At 35.8% G+C, this 15,778-nt stretch overlaps 1 protein-coding gene across 2 annotated transcripts in view; it reads right to left on the minus strand.

Moving 5' to 3' along the window:
* The window catches only part of LOC124103218 (guanine nucleotide-binding protein G(q) subunit alpha), a 287,047-nt gene that overhangs the window by 57,184 nt on the left and 214,085 nt on the right, over positions 1-15,778 (minus strand). For both annotated transcript variants that reach the window (XM_046459712.2, XM_058584075.1), the window contains exons 4-5: positions 2,709-2,837; positions 680-809 (exon numbers count right to left, since the gene is read on the minus strand). In XM_046459712.2, the coding sequence (XP_046315668.1) occupies positions 680-809; positions 2,709-2,837 (259 nt within the window). The remainder of the gene's footprint in view (positions 1-679; positions 810-2,708; positions 2,838-15,778) is intronic.

Raw genomic sequence — 15,778 nt, forward strand, 5'->3', positions numbered from 1 at the left:
ATCCTCCATAATCAGCTCTGACTCATCATCAAGTCTTTCCTATCCCAAAATCTGTATTTACACCTGTTAAGTCTCCCTTCAACGGGGAGGAGATCACAATAGAGAATTAGGCATATTAAGAGCACTTCTTCAGGTACAACAGCCTATACAGTTCTCTAAGAGCAGAAAGGCCAAGTCACTAAGACCCTTCATGGTTCCGCAATGAACTAATTTAGAGACCAGCTGCAAAGTTATTCACATTTGCCAACAGAGGTTCTCAGTATTCTTTGGGACCCACCCATCACACAAACAATGATTTAAACAAAATGAAAACAAAACAAAACAGGATGACTCATTCCAACACTCCCCATTCTATCCTGTAAGAAGGCTATAAAATGATCTGATGACTAGCCTAGGGATTTCTATGTTGTTTTCTTTTTCAGAACCTCTGCAGAGTGTTAAAAGTATCAAATTAGATCTAATTAGATCTGAGTACACAGAACTGCTCATACCTCTGACAGCAAAGTTTACCAATCTGAGCATACCTTGTGGCTCCACAGTGTTATATTCAAAATCCTAAAATCAACTATCAAGAAAGCAATGAAGTCAGCTGACCTCACTCTCTACCCTTACTTCCTGTCATTTATTTTTTTATCAGATAATAAAATGATAATCCATCGCCTGTCCAAAGAGCACTTACCTCATTGTCTGACTCCACGAGAACTTGATCATATTCACTAAGCGCTACTAGAAACATGATAGAGGTGACATTTTCAAAGCAGTGTATCCATTTTCTTCTCTCTGATCTTTGGCCCCCTACATCGACCATCCTGCAAGGTTAACAATACTTATATTAACAGCACATAGAGGGAAACTTTAAAATATCAGAATAAATACAGCACCTCTTACAAAGTAAGGAGAAATAGTCTCTTGAAAGACCTTGGTCCTCCAAGTCAATAAATAGTTCTTCAAACTGCTGGATCCATATCTTGAATGAAATGTACACAATGTTCACACGAAAGAATAGGCTCAGAACAAGAGATTTAGGTATAAAATTTCAGGGTTTGGGCTCTTTAAGCATTTGTTAAAAATTGCAGTTGTTTCTGGTGTTTTCCTGCCTCCCAAACCAAGAGTTTGAGGCTCTTCTATTAACTGCTTCTTAAAGGCTTCAAAACCACAGAACAGAAATCTGAGGGGTAGCAGATCCAGGGAGGGCAGTGAACTATGTACATTGAAACTGGAACTCCTAGGTCTTCAGAAAATTAAAATGCTGACTGTTCCCTAGTGTCACCGTGTGAATAACATGCTACTTATTTACATGAAATTTTTCATTTCATGAAATCCTGTCACCCTAGGCCCCACCCGACGCTTTTGATGGCAGCAGGAAATTATACTTCTAAGTCATTACTTTAATGTAGTGGTAAAAAATATCCTTCAAAAACATGCACAAAATGTGGGAAAAATAAGATGTAATAATCTGGTTTCATAACTAACTAATTATAAAATAGTAAGGATATGAAAATCTATGAAATGCTATTTCTGAAAATATTCTGTAATATGGTTATAAAAGGAAGTTTAGTTTAGTTTATAATTATCTCAAATTTACGATCTCTAAATGTTGTAAACTCAAAATGTAAGTCATATAGAATACTGGATCAAAGAACCTTAGGGATCATCTAATGTAACCATTTCAGAGATGAAAAAACTGAGGTTCAAAAATACTTTTGAAATGTCACCCACTTAATGGTCATGTCTTTTAGAACAGTGTATGGCAGCCTTTTTTGACCACAGGTGCAGGAATAATAAAACAGAATTGCTTTGAAAGAAAGGATAGAGCATCTGTTTATAAAAGTCACACAGCAAAGTAGGAGCTGCATGACTCCTTATTTTGTAACCTGGTGCTACACATATCCATATTCAATGGGTGGGCTCTCCTGCATAACTACCCTCTCTACATTCAACTCATACACATACTTCACTTCTCAAAACACCATGTGGTTTATACTCTAACTAAAAGTATGACTGAGTAATTGTGTAATAAAAGATTAAGTAAAAGTTCACCAGTATTGTTTATTTTTTCTCATCTTAAAAAAAAAATAGAATGTTCCTGTTAAAGTATTATCCAGACATAACAGAAGCAGTGAAAAAGGTGGTAATAAATTTTAATTCTATTTTACTATATAAATTTAGGCAAAGTTAATTAAGTCATTTTCAAAATCAAGAATTTTGAAAAATTTCAAGTCACTTATTTTATGAATATAAAACATTATATTTTATTTTATGTTTTTTTTTTTTTTGCTAAAGAAAAATTTTGCACTGGTACCAGAGAATCTAGAGAAAATATCAATCTGAAAGCTTCTGAAAACATATAATTCCTATTATTGATAGACCATAAAATCATTTATATCTTAGGCAATTATAAAAGTATACCCATCATCTTCATAAAGTGATAATAAAATTAGTTAGGGCCAATGTTTGATCTTGTTTAATTACCAGCAATATAAGTTTCATTAATCATTTGGTGATTTAAACTAAAAAGAGAAACCTGTCAATACATCTTTATTCAGCTTCTTCTTCAGGAATACATTATTTCATTTGTGTTATCTCTGACAATAATTCACATAAGGCTATACTGTTTAAAATACAAGATTTCAGTATTTATAGAATTCACCAAATGTACTGAGGTATAAAAGCTGGGAAGAAATAGGTGTTATAGGCTCAGTTACTACCTGAAAATGACACTTTGTAAGTCAAAGGGGTACTCGATGATCCCTGTGGTGGGGACTCGAACTCTAAGCACATCTTGCTGCGTAGGCAGGTAGGAAGGATCAGCTACGCGGTCCAAGTCATTCAGATAGCTAGAGAAGGGAAAACACAATGAGATGTCAGCAATATGTCACTCCAAATTCAGGGAAGGGAAGAGCAAAAGGAGTCAGAAGAAGTGAAGTGGGAAAGAAAAATACAAGGATAGAAAAATAGCATAGGAAAGAGAAATAAAAACCACCTTCCAATACTCAGAGGGAGGTTATTCATCTATTGCTTCTCTGCTCACCATATTTCTCATTTCTTCTCTTACTATTAATTATAAACCATATGAAAAGTAAAAGCAGCAGGGTGGAGAAGGACAAGAAACTCAAATTAGTCTCCTATCTTTTACTTGTTTAGCAGGTCTATTGGTAAAGATGGAGTTTAAAATAAATAATCTTGAATTATTTGTATGAATTTAAATTGTAGAAATAAGCAGCTAACAGAGTTACACATAAGATCAGGATGCTTCTTTCCTTTCATTTTTTGCTTCTTGCAGATCAGTCTTTTTCTGGAATGAATTTCCTTATTCCCCTAAGAGAAGAGAGCAGGATACAGTGTCCTCAATCCTGTCCAAAGCCTAAGTCATTCATGATTAATGTGAAGCCACGAGATTCCTAGCTATTACATTAATAACATCTAAGGTCAGACATTCTCAGTGTTTAGATTACTATACTTAAACTTTAAATTTATGTGATCATAGGACACTTTACCATGACTGTAAAAAAAACCTTTTTATTTTGAAATAATTTTAGACTCATAAGAAGTTGCAAAAATATTACAGAGTATTTCCTTGTATCCCTTCACCCAGCTTTCCCTAATGACAACATATTATATAACCATAGTACATTATCAAAACCAGGAGCCTTGTATTGGTGCAATACTATTGACTAAACTACAGACCTTATTTGGAGTTCACCCACTGTTACGTGCATACACACACACACACACACACACACACACAGGTATGCATGCATATGTATGTATGTATTGAAGTATACAAAATATACATACATATTTATACTGAGGGTATATGATTTTCATGTGACTTTATCACATATAGATATTTATGCAATCCCCACCACAATAAGGACATAGAACTGTTCGATTACCACAAAGGAAACGCCTTGAGTTGCCACTGCCAATCCTAACCCCTAGCAACTACAGTGTTCTCCATCAGTATAATCTGTCATTCCCCAAACCTCCTATTCCATTCACTTTTCATTCTCTCAAAGTAGAAAGCATAATTTGCAATGTTGAGAACAATATAATCCATTAGAACTATGACATTCAGGTGAAAATGGGTGTTCTGAGTGCTATCTTAATGATTTCAAAGACTATGTTCTTTTCTGCCCTGGAGAGGATGGGGCATAGGCATGATTTCAAAACATACAACTACAAAGTGACTAACTTAATAACATTTAGAGAAAAAAAATGGCACCATTAACAGAACTGGAAGGAGTTAGATCTTCAGTTCCATTATGATCACAAACAAGAGACAGTGAGTTTGGAGATTCCTAACAGAGACTGGCTGCTGCACAGCTGTCAAAATTCTGCAAAGACACAAACACTCAGTTGACATGATCTACCTAGTAATCAGAGTTTTGTCTTATCAGGCACGGTGGTGAATGCCTGTAATCCCAACAACCCTGTATGCTGAGGCAGGAGGATCACAAGTTCACAGCAGTCTCAGCAATTTAGTGAGACCCTGTCTCAAGATAAAAAATAAACAGGGCTGGGGATGTGGGGATGTGGTTGAGTACTACTGGTTTCCATTCCCAGTACCCCCCCCCCATTTTGTCATTACCATCTCTGCATCTTTATTTCGGTTTCACTGTTATACAAATAGTACTTAAGGAGCATTTGCTGGTTGGCTGGATTTCTTATAGTGCCATTTCGTTTTAGCATTATTTAAATGCCATTCTTACTAGTGGTATTTTCCATATGAATGATACCCTTAAATTTGGGACTGAGTGTTAAAAGGACATATTATGTTCAGTTTATATGATTCATAGAATCATAAAATAGTAGAGCTAAGCCTGACTTTATAAAGAAAATTGCCTCTTTGGAGATATAATCAATTATTTTAAGACAAAACAGCATTAGTCTAGAAGTTTCTATTGCAAAACAACTAATTCATATTCTAAGGGTCTTATTCCAGACACAGCATTGATTCTCTAGCTTGCAAATTAGCTCTCTACTGACTAATAGAAACCAGTCTCACATCTTTAATTATTATAAAACTGCCTGGAGGACAGAAAGGGACAGGCTGAGAGAGTGAATATAAATGCAAAAATGAACTGTACCCGAGTTATAGTAAATATCTTGTCCTACTCTTGGGGCTGTCTGATAGAGTTAAGGAGACCATGTTCTGGGAGTTGATCTGGATACTAATTCACAGATAAACCAGCTCATCACATCATACAGATGGGATTTTCTAATTTACCAGTCCCTTGATTTGAAAAACATTAATACATATTCTGAAATCAACAAAATCATTATTTATTTAACTACCATGTACAAGATCTCATTTCAGAGGAATTACAGAACATTAATTCTACACTGGCAAGCTGGCTCAGAAATATGCTGCCCAGCTGGGAACCGTGGTCATGTCTGTAATCCCAGTGGCTCAGGGGACTGAGGCAGGAGGATTGGAAGTATGAAGCCAGCCTCAACAAATTAGCGAGGCCCTAAGCAATTTTATATATTTTATTTAGAGACCCTATCTCTAAATAAAATATATAAAAAGGATTGAGAATGTAGCTCAGTGGTTAAGTGCCCCTAGATTCAATCCTCGATCCCCCCCCCCAAATGTTGCCCATTTAAACTAATTTAATGCCATAGACAGAGGTCAGAATGAAGGGTTGATAATTCTCATATATAAGATGCTGTGGTGTTCCTGGGATACAAGGAAATTGTAGTTTGCTGTTTCTTGAAGATGGACCAAGCAGATTACCAATTGCTACTCCATTTTAAAGCATGGATGTATGTTTGCCAAGAAGAATTTAAAGAAGTAGTATATCAAGTGAGAAATTACCTGTCACACTGCATGGAAAGAATGTTGATAGTTCCTCTCTAATTTAGAAAGATTCAGTGAGCTCCATGAAAAACATGCTTGGGTAAGACAGAATTGGGTGCACATTTTCACCTGAAAATTTGCTTACAAGGACTTATAAGCTATCCTAAAAAATTGTCAGTGGTATCTTTTCATGAATATATATACTACTGAGATATTAACTAAATCTCCATAATATTCATTCTTGCAAAGAATATCACTTCCTTTTCATCTTTTTGTTTTTGCTCCTTAATGGCAATACAGTTCATATAACAACTAACTTTCACGGGAAGGAAATGGTCTTTAAAGATGTTCTGTACATTTCTGATTAACTTAAAAGTAAGTGATAGTTCTTGCTTGGCATTCTTTTTTGTTTTACACTAGGTGGATGATAGAGAGAAAGGCTCACTTCACTTGGAGTAAAAAGTTAATCTAGTTAAACAAAAGAAAAAGACTGAAAGAAACTGTATCCAGCTCTGCTAGTTGCAGTATATCATCCAGAATTATCCAGAACCCAACCAAACACAAAGCCAAAGTAAGGCAAAAAATAAATAAATAAATAAAATAACAAACTCCTCAAATATTTACTTCTAACAGAAGACCTGGGGGTTCAGCAGCCATGTGGGATTGAAGAGACAGTTTGTGGAACAGGTAAAATCTGAGACAATGAAGAACTGCATTTTTCACTGCTAAGGAGGTGGCAGTGTGATGAGCTTCTGCTTGCAGAGTCCCACCCCCTTTGTTCTCCCCTCCCTATCCTCTCAGGCTGCAGAGGATGGACCCATGGGACTTTCCTTTCTGTGTTTCATATTTGTTTGGGGGGTGGGGAGAGCTACTCTGTTCCCTTAGAAATGAATTCTAGTGTGTTAAAACTAGTGTATCCTCATTTGTTGATGCTTATCATATTTTAAGAAAAGGTAACAGAAGGCTGGGAGTATGGCTCAATGGTAGAGTGCTTGCCTAGTGCCTGAGGTCCTTGGTTCAATCCCCAGCACTGCCCCCGCCCCAAAAAGGTAATAAAATAATTTCTGAATTGTGTTTGACCGAAGTATCTCATAATGTGAGGAAAAACTTTGGTAGAATATGGGGGATGGGCTCATTATTCCATCCATTTTACTTTGTAAAAAAAAAAAAAAAAACACGAAAGCTTGAACAAATTTATATTGCAGAGTAAATTCAGAGTTAATTATAGCCATAATCTGTTTTGTAGGAATGATTCCAAGTGGCTGCTGAGGTCATTCTCAGGGTGTTGCTATGGTGATGGGCACAGGTACATTTCCAAGGCAATATATGTGTAACAAATAGCTGGCAGTAGCTTTCTCCTGATGTCAGGGAGAGAAAGCTTCCATGGTATAAATGGGTCTTAATTATCTAAAAGACAAGTCGTGTTTAAAAGCATGTTAGAAAAGGAGGTTTAGCTGTTTATCTTATTACAATTCCTTGATAGGGATTTAATGATCTTCCATTGCACTGAGACATTTAAAAATTGATAATCTGACACCAAGTTATAATTTTAAAAATGCAACATTCTTTCCACATGTTTGCCCAGTTAGTTATGGCTCTCAAACTCATGGCTGGGGCTCATGGCTACCTTTGTCCATGCCAAGTGCTCAACATGTCACTCATTAAAATTATTTTATGGAAAATGCTATGGTGGTTAAAAAGGCAGGTTACACCCATTAGGAGAAAACACAGGAGTAGGGAGCCTATTAGCTACTCATCTTTATGTAATTACCTCTTTGGGCTAACTGTAATCTGAAATATGTAAGAAGTAAATGTTGAATTAAAAATGCCTCTATAAAATTTAATGACAACACAGAAAGGAAAGGCATTATTGGCCTAACTTCATTAGTATATATGTTTCCTGCTCTCCTTGGGTCCTGGCTACAGAATGATATACTTTTGCATGTCCATTTTATATCTATCAATCTCAATTTTTCAAGTTTTGGAAGTCTAAGTATAAATGGAGGAGGTGGCACCTTATCAACAGTTTCTGATACAATGTCTTCAATGAAATAAATAGATTTTTTATGGTTTTCGGCAAAAAGTGAGGCAGAGAGCGAGAGAGAGCGAGAGAGAGAGACAGACACACACACACACTGACTGACTGACTCAAAAGGCTCTTTAGCAATATTCCAACAATTCCTTTCCTTCCATGAGTAAAATATAGTCATCCTGAGTTCAACAAAATAGACATCAGACTTTGGCATTATGGTAGATGCTAAGAATATAAAGACACATGGGACACAAGTTTACAACCTTGAGGGAGGACAAGGGCTATGTAAAAAAAAAAAAGGAGAAATTGTGAAATTTATTAGAGATGGACTAAATGTTTCTCTACCTTGGATACAGTCATTTTTCTAGAAACCTGTTTGCCCAGGCTTTAATCCTTGGAGATAATCCACAAAACATCACTCTGCAGTATGACTGAATTACATGAAATACTTAAGGAAATCATGCCCATTCATTTACATTTTGTTTTAAATATATTTTTAAAAAATATTTAGTTTTTAGAAGTACCTGCACACAATACCTTTGTTTATTTATTTATTTTTATGTGGTGCTGAGGATCGAACCCAGGGCCTTGCACATGCTAGACGAGAGCTCTACCACTGAGCCACTACTACATTCTTTATACATTTGAGGATCATCTCTGGCTGCAGAAAGATCAGAAACTCAGAAATAGGATAAAAACCAATACTTCGTATGATTTTAAAAAATTACTATTATTTTTTTTAGTAGTAGTTGGACACAATACCTTTATTTATTTATTTTTATGTGGTGCTGAGGATCAAACCCAGGGCCTCTACTGCTGAGCCACAATCCCAGCCCCGCCAAACTAATACTTTTTATGATTAAAAATGGAAAAGCTTCAACTTCACTAAAATATGTTTGAATCAATTAAACGTTATTTTCCTGACTTTGATATGTTTTAAGAAGAGATTTCAATTGTTCTTGAATTTTAATGAAGTTTGTCAATAAGTTTTGTGTTGACCTTCAAGTTTTAATCCATTCTCCAATTTTATATGTAGTAAAAACTTTGACTAGAAGTATAATAGAAATCTAAACTAAGAACAGCATAGAAATTAAAAATTAAAATGCTTTGTTCTTTTATAAACAAAGGAAATACAATATACAATTTAGAGATGATTTGACAAGTAAAATACATCATATGACAAGTGAGATTTAAAAATTTTGTATAAATTAGAAGTATACAATCCTCAACAATTACACTAAAAGGGATAAAGTATCTCTGGGTAGTAAACAGAAAAGTAAATTTCTGACATTTGGTGCAAACCCTATCAAATATATTATGATAGAAGACAACATCACCTTGGGCATTCAATGTTCATGTTACAGGTGTGTGGGGCTTTTCAACCCCTATGAAAAGGCCTCCTACAGTGAGGCTGAATCTATAACAAATTTATAGTTCAAGCCCAATATTAAGATGAAGTTATGGCACAGAAAATAATTCTGAGTAGATTTTCACACTTTTAATTATTAAAAAGAAGGTTAGAAAAACTAGGTCAACTTCATTAAAAAAAAAATTAAGACCTCATTGTGAGAAATAATCTCCAGGGAGTTGAAAGCTAAATCGTGTCACGATATTGCATCTGACACTGTCAATAGCACTAGATGCTAAGGAGAAACCAGAAACATATGGCTCTTGCACAGGTGTGACCAAGAAGATCCAAAGGGGAAAAAAAAAATATATATACATATATATATATATATATATTATTAAAAAAATACATATATATATATATATATATATATATATATATATATATTTTGTCAATATAAACTTAAGGCGGGAAGAGAAATAACAGTGCTGCAGAACAGTTATCCTGAGAGGAGAGACAAATAGAAATTTTGGTGCCCCAATCCAGCCAGGTCCCTCCTTCATCTGGCAGATTCTGCTGCTGATCCGAGCTGGGCAATGATCTGGCAAGGCTGGTTAGCTGCATGGAATTATTCTTTGGTAGAGGCCAAATCAACTGTCCTTGTTTCTCTTTAATACCAGGCACAACATGATTAGAGTTCAAGGAAAGGCAACATTTATTATAGGTAGTTTGCTCACAAAAAGTTATTTGTGTTTAATCCAAAATTCTAGGTGTAAAACAAAGAACACTCAGCAATAGTGAGTGGGCTACAATTCTACATTTATGAAAACTATTCAAGGGAGACTACTCTGTTTGGTAAAAGAGAAGCCTGAGGATACCAAAGAACAAAGTCAATGCAGAAAATCAGATTTTTAAAACTAAATTAAGTATCTCCTATAAAGGTCCTAGTACTGCATTTGCTAAACAGTTTCAATTTCTTGTGAGCTTTATAAATGGAGAGTTGTTCTAAATGGCTAAGATCAAGAGCCCTCTACTGCCAAAGGGTGGAAGGGGCCAGACAACTCTATGCTTCACAGGCTGACCTCAGAGTCAGGGACAGGAATGGGCTCACTATGATAGATTCTCAAGAGTGTTGTTCAAACAAATAAGTCAAACTTGTAATTAAAAATAAACACAAGGGCTTGGGTTGTGGCTCAGTGGTAGAGCACTTGCCTTAAATGTGTGAGGCACTGGGTTTGATTCTCAGGACTGCATATAAATTTTTAAAAAAAGTCCATCACCAACTAAAATAAATAAATAAATAAATAAATAAATAAATAAATAAAATTAAAAACAAAATAAAAAACACAAGCCAGGCTCAGTGGTGTATGCCTATTGTCCCAGCTACTCAGAAGGCTGAAGCAGGAGGATTGTTTGAGCCCAGAGTTCAAGACAGCAACACAGAGAGAAACATGCCTATAATCTGTGGCTCGGGAGGCTGAAGCAGGAGGATCCTGAGTTCAAAGCCAGCCTCAGAAACTTAGTGAGACTCTAAGCAACTCAGTGAGTCCCTGTCTCTAAATAAAATATAAAAAATGGATGGGGATGTGACTCAACGGTTAAGTGCCCCTGAGTTAAATCCCTGGCACCTAAATAAATAAATAAATAAAGGTTTAAAAATATAAAAGCAATAAAACATGGGGAGAGAGAAGTTTTTTTTTTTTTTTTAATTTGCCTATTTGGCTTTGTTAATTTGTTCATCTTTCATAAGATAAATCTCAAAGCTGTTAACTAATTTTGAAACAATTCTAAAACATACCAAGAAATATTAAAACACTGATTTTTTTAGTCCAGTCTGCCTGTTTTGAAATGCAATGGCAGTACTTAATTTGGTTAGTTTATACCTATTTATTGAGGCTCTGTTATATGTTAAATTCTAATGTGCTGTGTATATTAGAGTGAGAGCCGCACAGGGAGCTGGTACTATATCATTAAAATATATTCTTTGCCCTTAGGGATGTCAGACTATCTGGGAAGCAAAGATAGCATAGATGAATCAATTAAGAAACAATTAAGTGCCAAATTGTGAGCTGTTAACTATGAATGCATAAGAAGGGAGAGATGATTATGAACTGTAGTCACTAGAGAATGGTGTGCAGAAGAGGTGGGGGAGGGGTTACATTATGCAGTCAGAATTGAATTTGAACAGGCAGGAAAGAAAAGAGAGAGATGGGAGAAATTATTCTTTTATTACTTGCTCAGTAGCTTTTACAGAAAGCCCATGAAAAGCCCAACAACATGATCAGCACTGAGGGTGAAGCCCAAAAGGAAACAAAAAAGGCATAAATCCCATCTTCAAGGAGCTTGCATGTTGGCAGTGAAAATAACTGTGCTGTTAACTATCTACTATGTAGATAAATAAGGTTTAAAAATATAAAGCATAAAACAAGGGGAAAGAGAAGGTCATAAGAGAGGTTCTAGTTGCTGTGTTAGTTACCAGTCAGCTGTGACTAGGTTGCTTATTTTAGTTTCCCACAACAGTCATGGTACCTGAACTTGGATATTGCTTCTGTAGGACAAGAACCTTCAATTTAGACAAGAATGATCAGGTTTGAGAAGCCAGGTATCTTAACCTGACTTAACATGAACTAATCACAGATCAAAATTCAACTCATTATTTGAAAATGAAAAGACATAGTAATAAGAAACAAAGACATGAGTTAGCCATCAGCATCCAAAGGCTGCTTGGCAGGTAGGAGTCAAAAAGAAGCTCAACGAAGACAGCAAGGTTCCTGCTATCACTTGTGAAGAGAGGTAGGACTGTCATATAGTAGGTGCTTGTTCTATTAGGCCTCTTACCAAAAAAAGCCTGTCAGTCCTATCTTTGCTTCAACTGATCATTGAACCTACTAAACTTTCCTTCACCAGTAGAATAGCATCAGACACTATGCTGGAGTAAAAGCCGATATAAGAGACATAATCCTTGCTCTCAGAGGCCAAATCAAATCAATGAATATTCTAGTCATTTACATCATCTTTAATACTAGTCACTATGTGGCTTTTAGAGAAACTGACAGAGAATACAATGTAGAACTTTTTTTTTTTTTTTAGTTTTCAGTGGACACAACATCTTTATTTTAATTTTATGTGGTGCTGAGGATCGAACCCAGCGCCCCGCGCATGCCAGGCGAGCACCTTACCGCTTGAGCCACATCCCCAACCCATTATTTATTTATTTTTATGTGGTACTGAGGATCGAACCCAGGGCCTCATGCATGCAAGGCAAGCACACTCTACCACTGAGCTACAACCTCAGCCCACAATGTAGAACTTTTTGCTGCTCACTTCCTATAAAAAGTTTCATAGTGCAAAGCAGTATTTCTGGGGGACTGTTGAAGGACAACAGGCTATCCTATTTCTCTGAACTCAAACCATCTCTGGTCAAATTGGGTATGATAATGCATGCCTATAACCCAGCCACTTGGAAGGCTGAGGCAGAAGTATCACAAGTTTGAGGTCAACCTGGGCTGCACAGTGAGACCCTGTCTCAAAATAAAAAGGGATGGGAATGCAGCTCAGTGGTTAAAGCACCCCTGGGTTCAAGCCCTAGTACTAAAAACAAAAGCAAAAGAAAAAAATGAAACCTTATCTCTGATTTATTCTGAACATTATTCTTAAACTAGGTATTCCAAATGGCAAAGCAAAGTGCTAGTTGCCTTTCAATATTTACTTTTCTATAGGAGGAATCTGAAATTGTATTGTGTATATGTGAATTTTTTGGCTTTGGGAGCCATATGATCTCTTGTCTAACTAATTGACAGTGCTTTCAAGTGAAAAATCTGCTATAGACAATGAATAAATGAAAGGGTACTGTTGTGTTCCAATAAAATTTTATTTATAAAAATAGTCAGTGGGCTAAATTTGTCCTGTGGTTTACTGATCCCTGTTTTATAGGAATAGCACCACAAGTTTTAGCTGGGCACATAATCATCCTGAGGAACTACTGTGGAAAGAACTCTAAGGGAATCAAAATATAAAGGTGCAGAAGTCCTGCTAACGTACGAACAGGCAGTTAACTGATAAACTGGAGCCCGTCTGTCTCCCACACTCAGGAGGCTCTTTGGTAAAGTGGATGATGGTGAACAAGGGCCAATTCCAGCCCTTTTTCCTATTTTTCTCTATAGCGGTTTAGCAAATCATTAAGCACTTCTAAGACCTTTCTCCTAAACCTTATGAGCTCCAAACATTCTGAAAAGGAAACAATAAAGAGCAACTCTTAAGTCATCAAGAGTTCACTGAGGAAGACAAGAAAGGATTTTTTTGTTTTGTTTGTTTCACTCTTGCAAAAGGTATTAGAAGATGTGGCCTATTAGATAACAAAACAAGAATAGAAGTAAATATGTCACTCAAATGGAAAAAATGACACTCCGTGTTATTATTGTTGCTCTTTAGAAGAGAACAAAACTGTTCAAGATCAATACCCTTTTATGAGCTAAAGACAGAAGTTTTAGTAATTTAACCATGTAGGGAATAATTTTTCTGTTCATTACATCTCCAGGTAAATCCACGGGTACTATGTTTTGACTTGGCTGCATAGATAATGATTTCTCAAAGGCTGCAATGGAATCAAAGGACTTGAGAATTTAAAGATCACATATCACATGCCATGTCAGGAAAGCAGGGCTCATTTAGGCCCCGGAAGTGGTGAACAGTAAAGGGAATTCCATCTACAGCTATATCTTGGCCCAAGAGGCTCGCCGTATGATTGTCTTTTGTGCCTTCAAAAGCCTGGAGTAGGCTTAGATGTTTTTACAGATCATTAGATAAAGGGAAAAATGAGAATGGCCAGAAGAGCAAAGCCAACACACTACAGGATTTGAGTATTTGACTCATCAGTCAGCCACTTTGTAGCAAGGTACCTGCTCAAGAATTCAGTCCTAAGTCAGGGAGATTTGCTATCCTCACTCTGAAATTCCTTTTGCATTTTAAATTCAACATGACACATAATATATTGGTACAGGATCATAATCAGGTTCAATTAAAAATGTAAGCAGGTTAGAAGTTCCAATGTTGACCTATGCCAAAAGGCCAATTTCTCCATATATTTTAGATTTACATGCTTTGGACAATGTGGAAATTTCAAGGTGCCTGATCTCCCTGGAGGGAACTTGAGTAAAGTGAGATTATGGATTACTTGGTCTCTTAGTGTGAACATAGATAAGAGTAGTCTTCAGTCAAAGCCTCAGTGTGTGGACTTTTTTTCACTACATGTCAGTGTGATTGAGATTTGTGTATCTCTGGTTAACGTCAGGGAGCTTTTAGTATTGTAGGCAGTAAACTCATTTGACCTGATGTCTCAGTATATTAAAGCAGGTGTTGAACCTCAGAAAAAAGAAAGTAAACCTACAGCCATCTGTTAATTGTACTATTTATCTAAAGATATTCAGAACCCTCAGGCTTTTTATCAATAACAACAAAAAAGTTAATAAAAGGATCTACAAAACTCTCCAGGATCTTAAAATGCTTTTTATTCTTTCATTATATATAATTAGAAGAATATACAAAATTAAAACCAATTGCTAACAACTCAAACCACTTATCCATTTTCTGTTTCATCTCTTTGTTTTTAACACTGTTGCCTATCCTTTGAGCCATCTGATTGCTTATTATGGTAGCAAGATGCCTAATCAGAGCAGAAAGAGAGAAACTCAAATGATGCTTTGTATTCTTAATATTAGCGCCAATAAAAAAGTGATTAGGTGAAATGTTTGTATGGGGGATGGGTAAGAGGTAAAGATTATAGTTTAAAGCTTTAAAATAACATTTCTGAATTATCTGTGACTAGACCATCTTCCATGTTAGCATGAATAACTGACACTTAGCTAAACATGGCTAAGTTTTTATGATGATAATACAAAACCTGGTGGGCTTGTTTTCTATAAATGATATATTTTTTCTCCTTCACCTCATAAATATGAAACTACTTGTAGACAACAATGATAAAGATTAAAAAATAATGTGTATCTTTCATGGTGATTTATAATGCCCCTAATCATAGTCTATCATCTATATATCTGTTGCCTAATCATTATTAATCTACATGTATATCTATGTTTCTTCCATTCATCCATCCTTTGTAAGGTTGCATTTTTCACACTAGTTAAAAACTCAGGCTCTCCAATAAGCAAATGTGCATTAATTCACCTCCTCCTCCTCCCTCTTATTAACTGTGTGACCTTGAACAAATTACTCAATCTTTTTGAGACCTTATTTTCTCCTCTAACAGAAGGGAAGGATAAATATCTACCACTGGGGGGGGGGCTTTGAGGATTAAATGGAATAATGCATGTAAAAGACTAAGCATAGAATATAACATGTAGTAAATGTTCACCAAATAGTAGCAATAACTGTTTTTCATTAGTCTTTTACATTCCATACTTTAAAAATGGCAAGAAAAAAGACCTAAATGCTTTCTGCTCTGAAACATTATAGCTCATAAAATGGCCAAAGGGAGATAGTGCTAACACCATGGTCAGTGAAATAGTGAAATTACTCATCTATTATTTCATGAAAAAATCATTTGTGAAGGTCAAACAGGAGCAGTCACTATTAGGCA

The sequence above is a fragment of the Marmota monax genome, unplaced genomic scaffold (assembly GCF_021218885.2).
Source record: "Marmota monax isolate L192 unplaced genomic scaffold, Marmota_monax_Labrador192_F-V1.1 WCK01_AAM20220418_F8-fsc00172, whole genome shotgun sequence".
NCBI lineage: Eukaryota > Metazoa > Chordata > Mammalia > Rodentia > Sciuridae > Marmota > Marmota monax.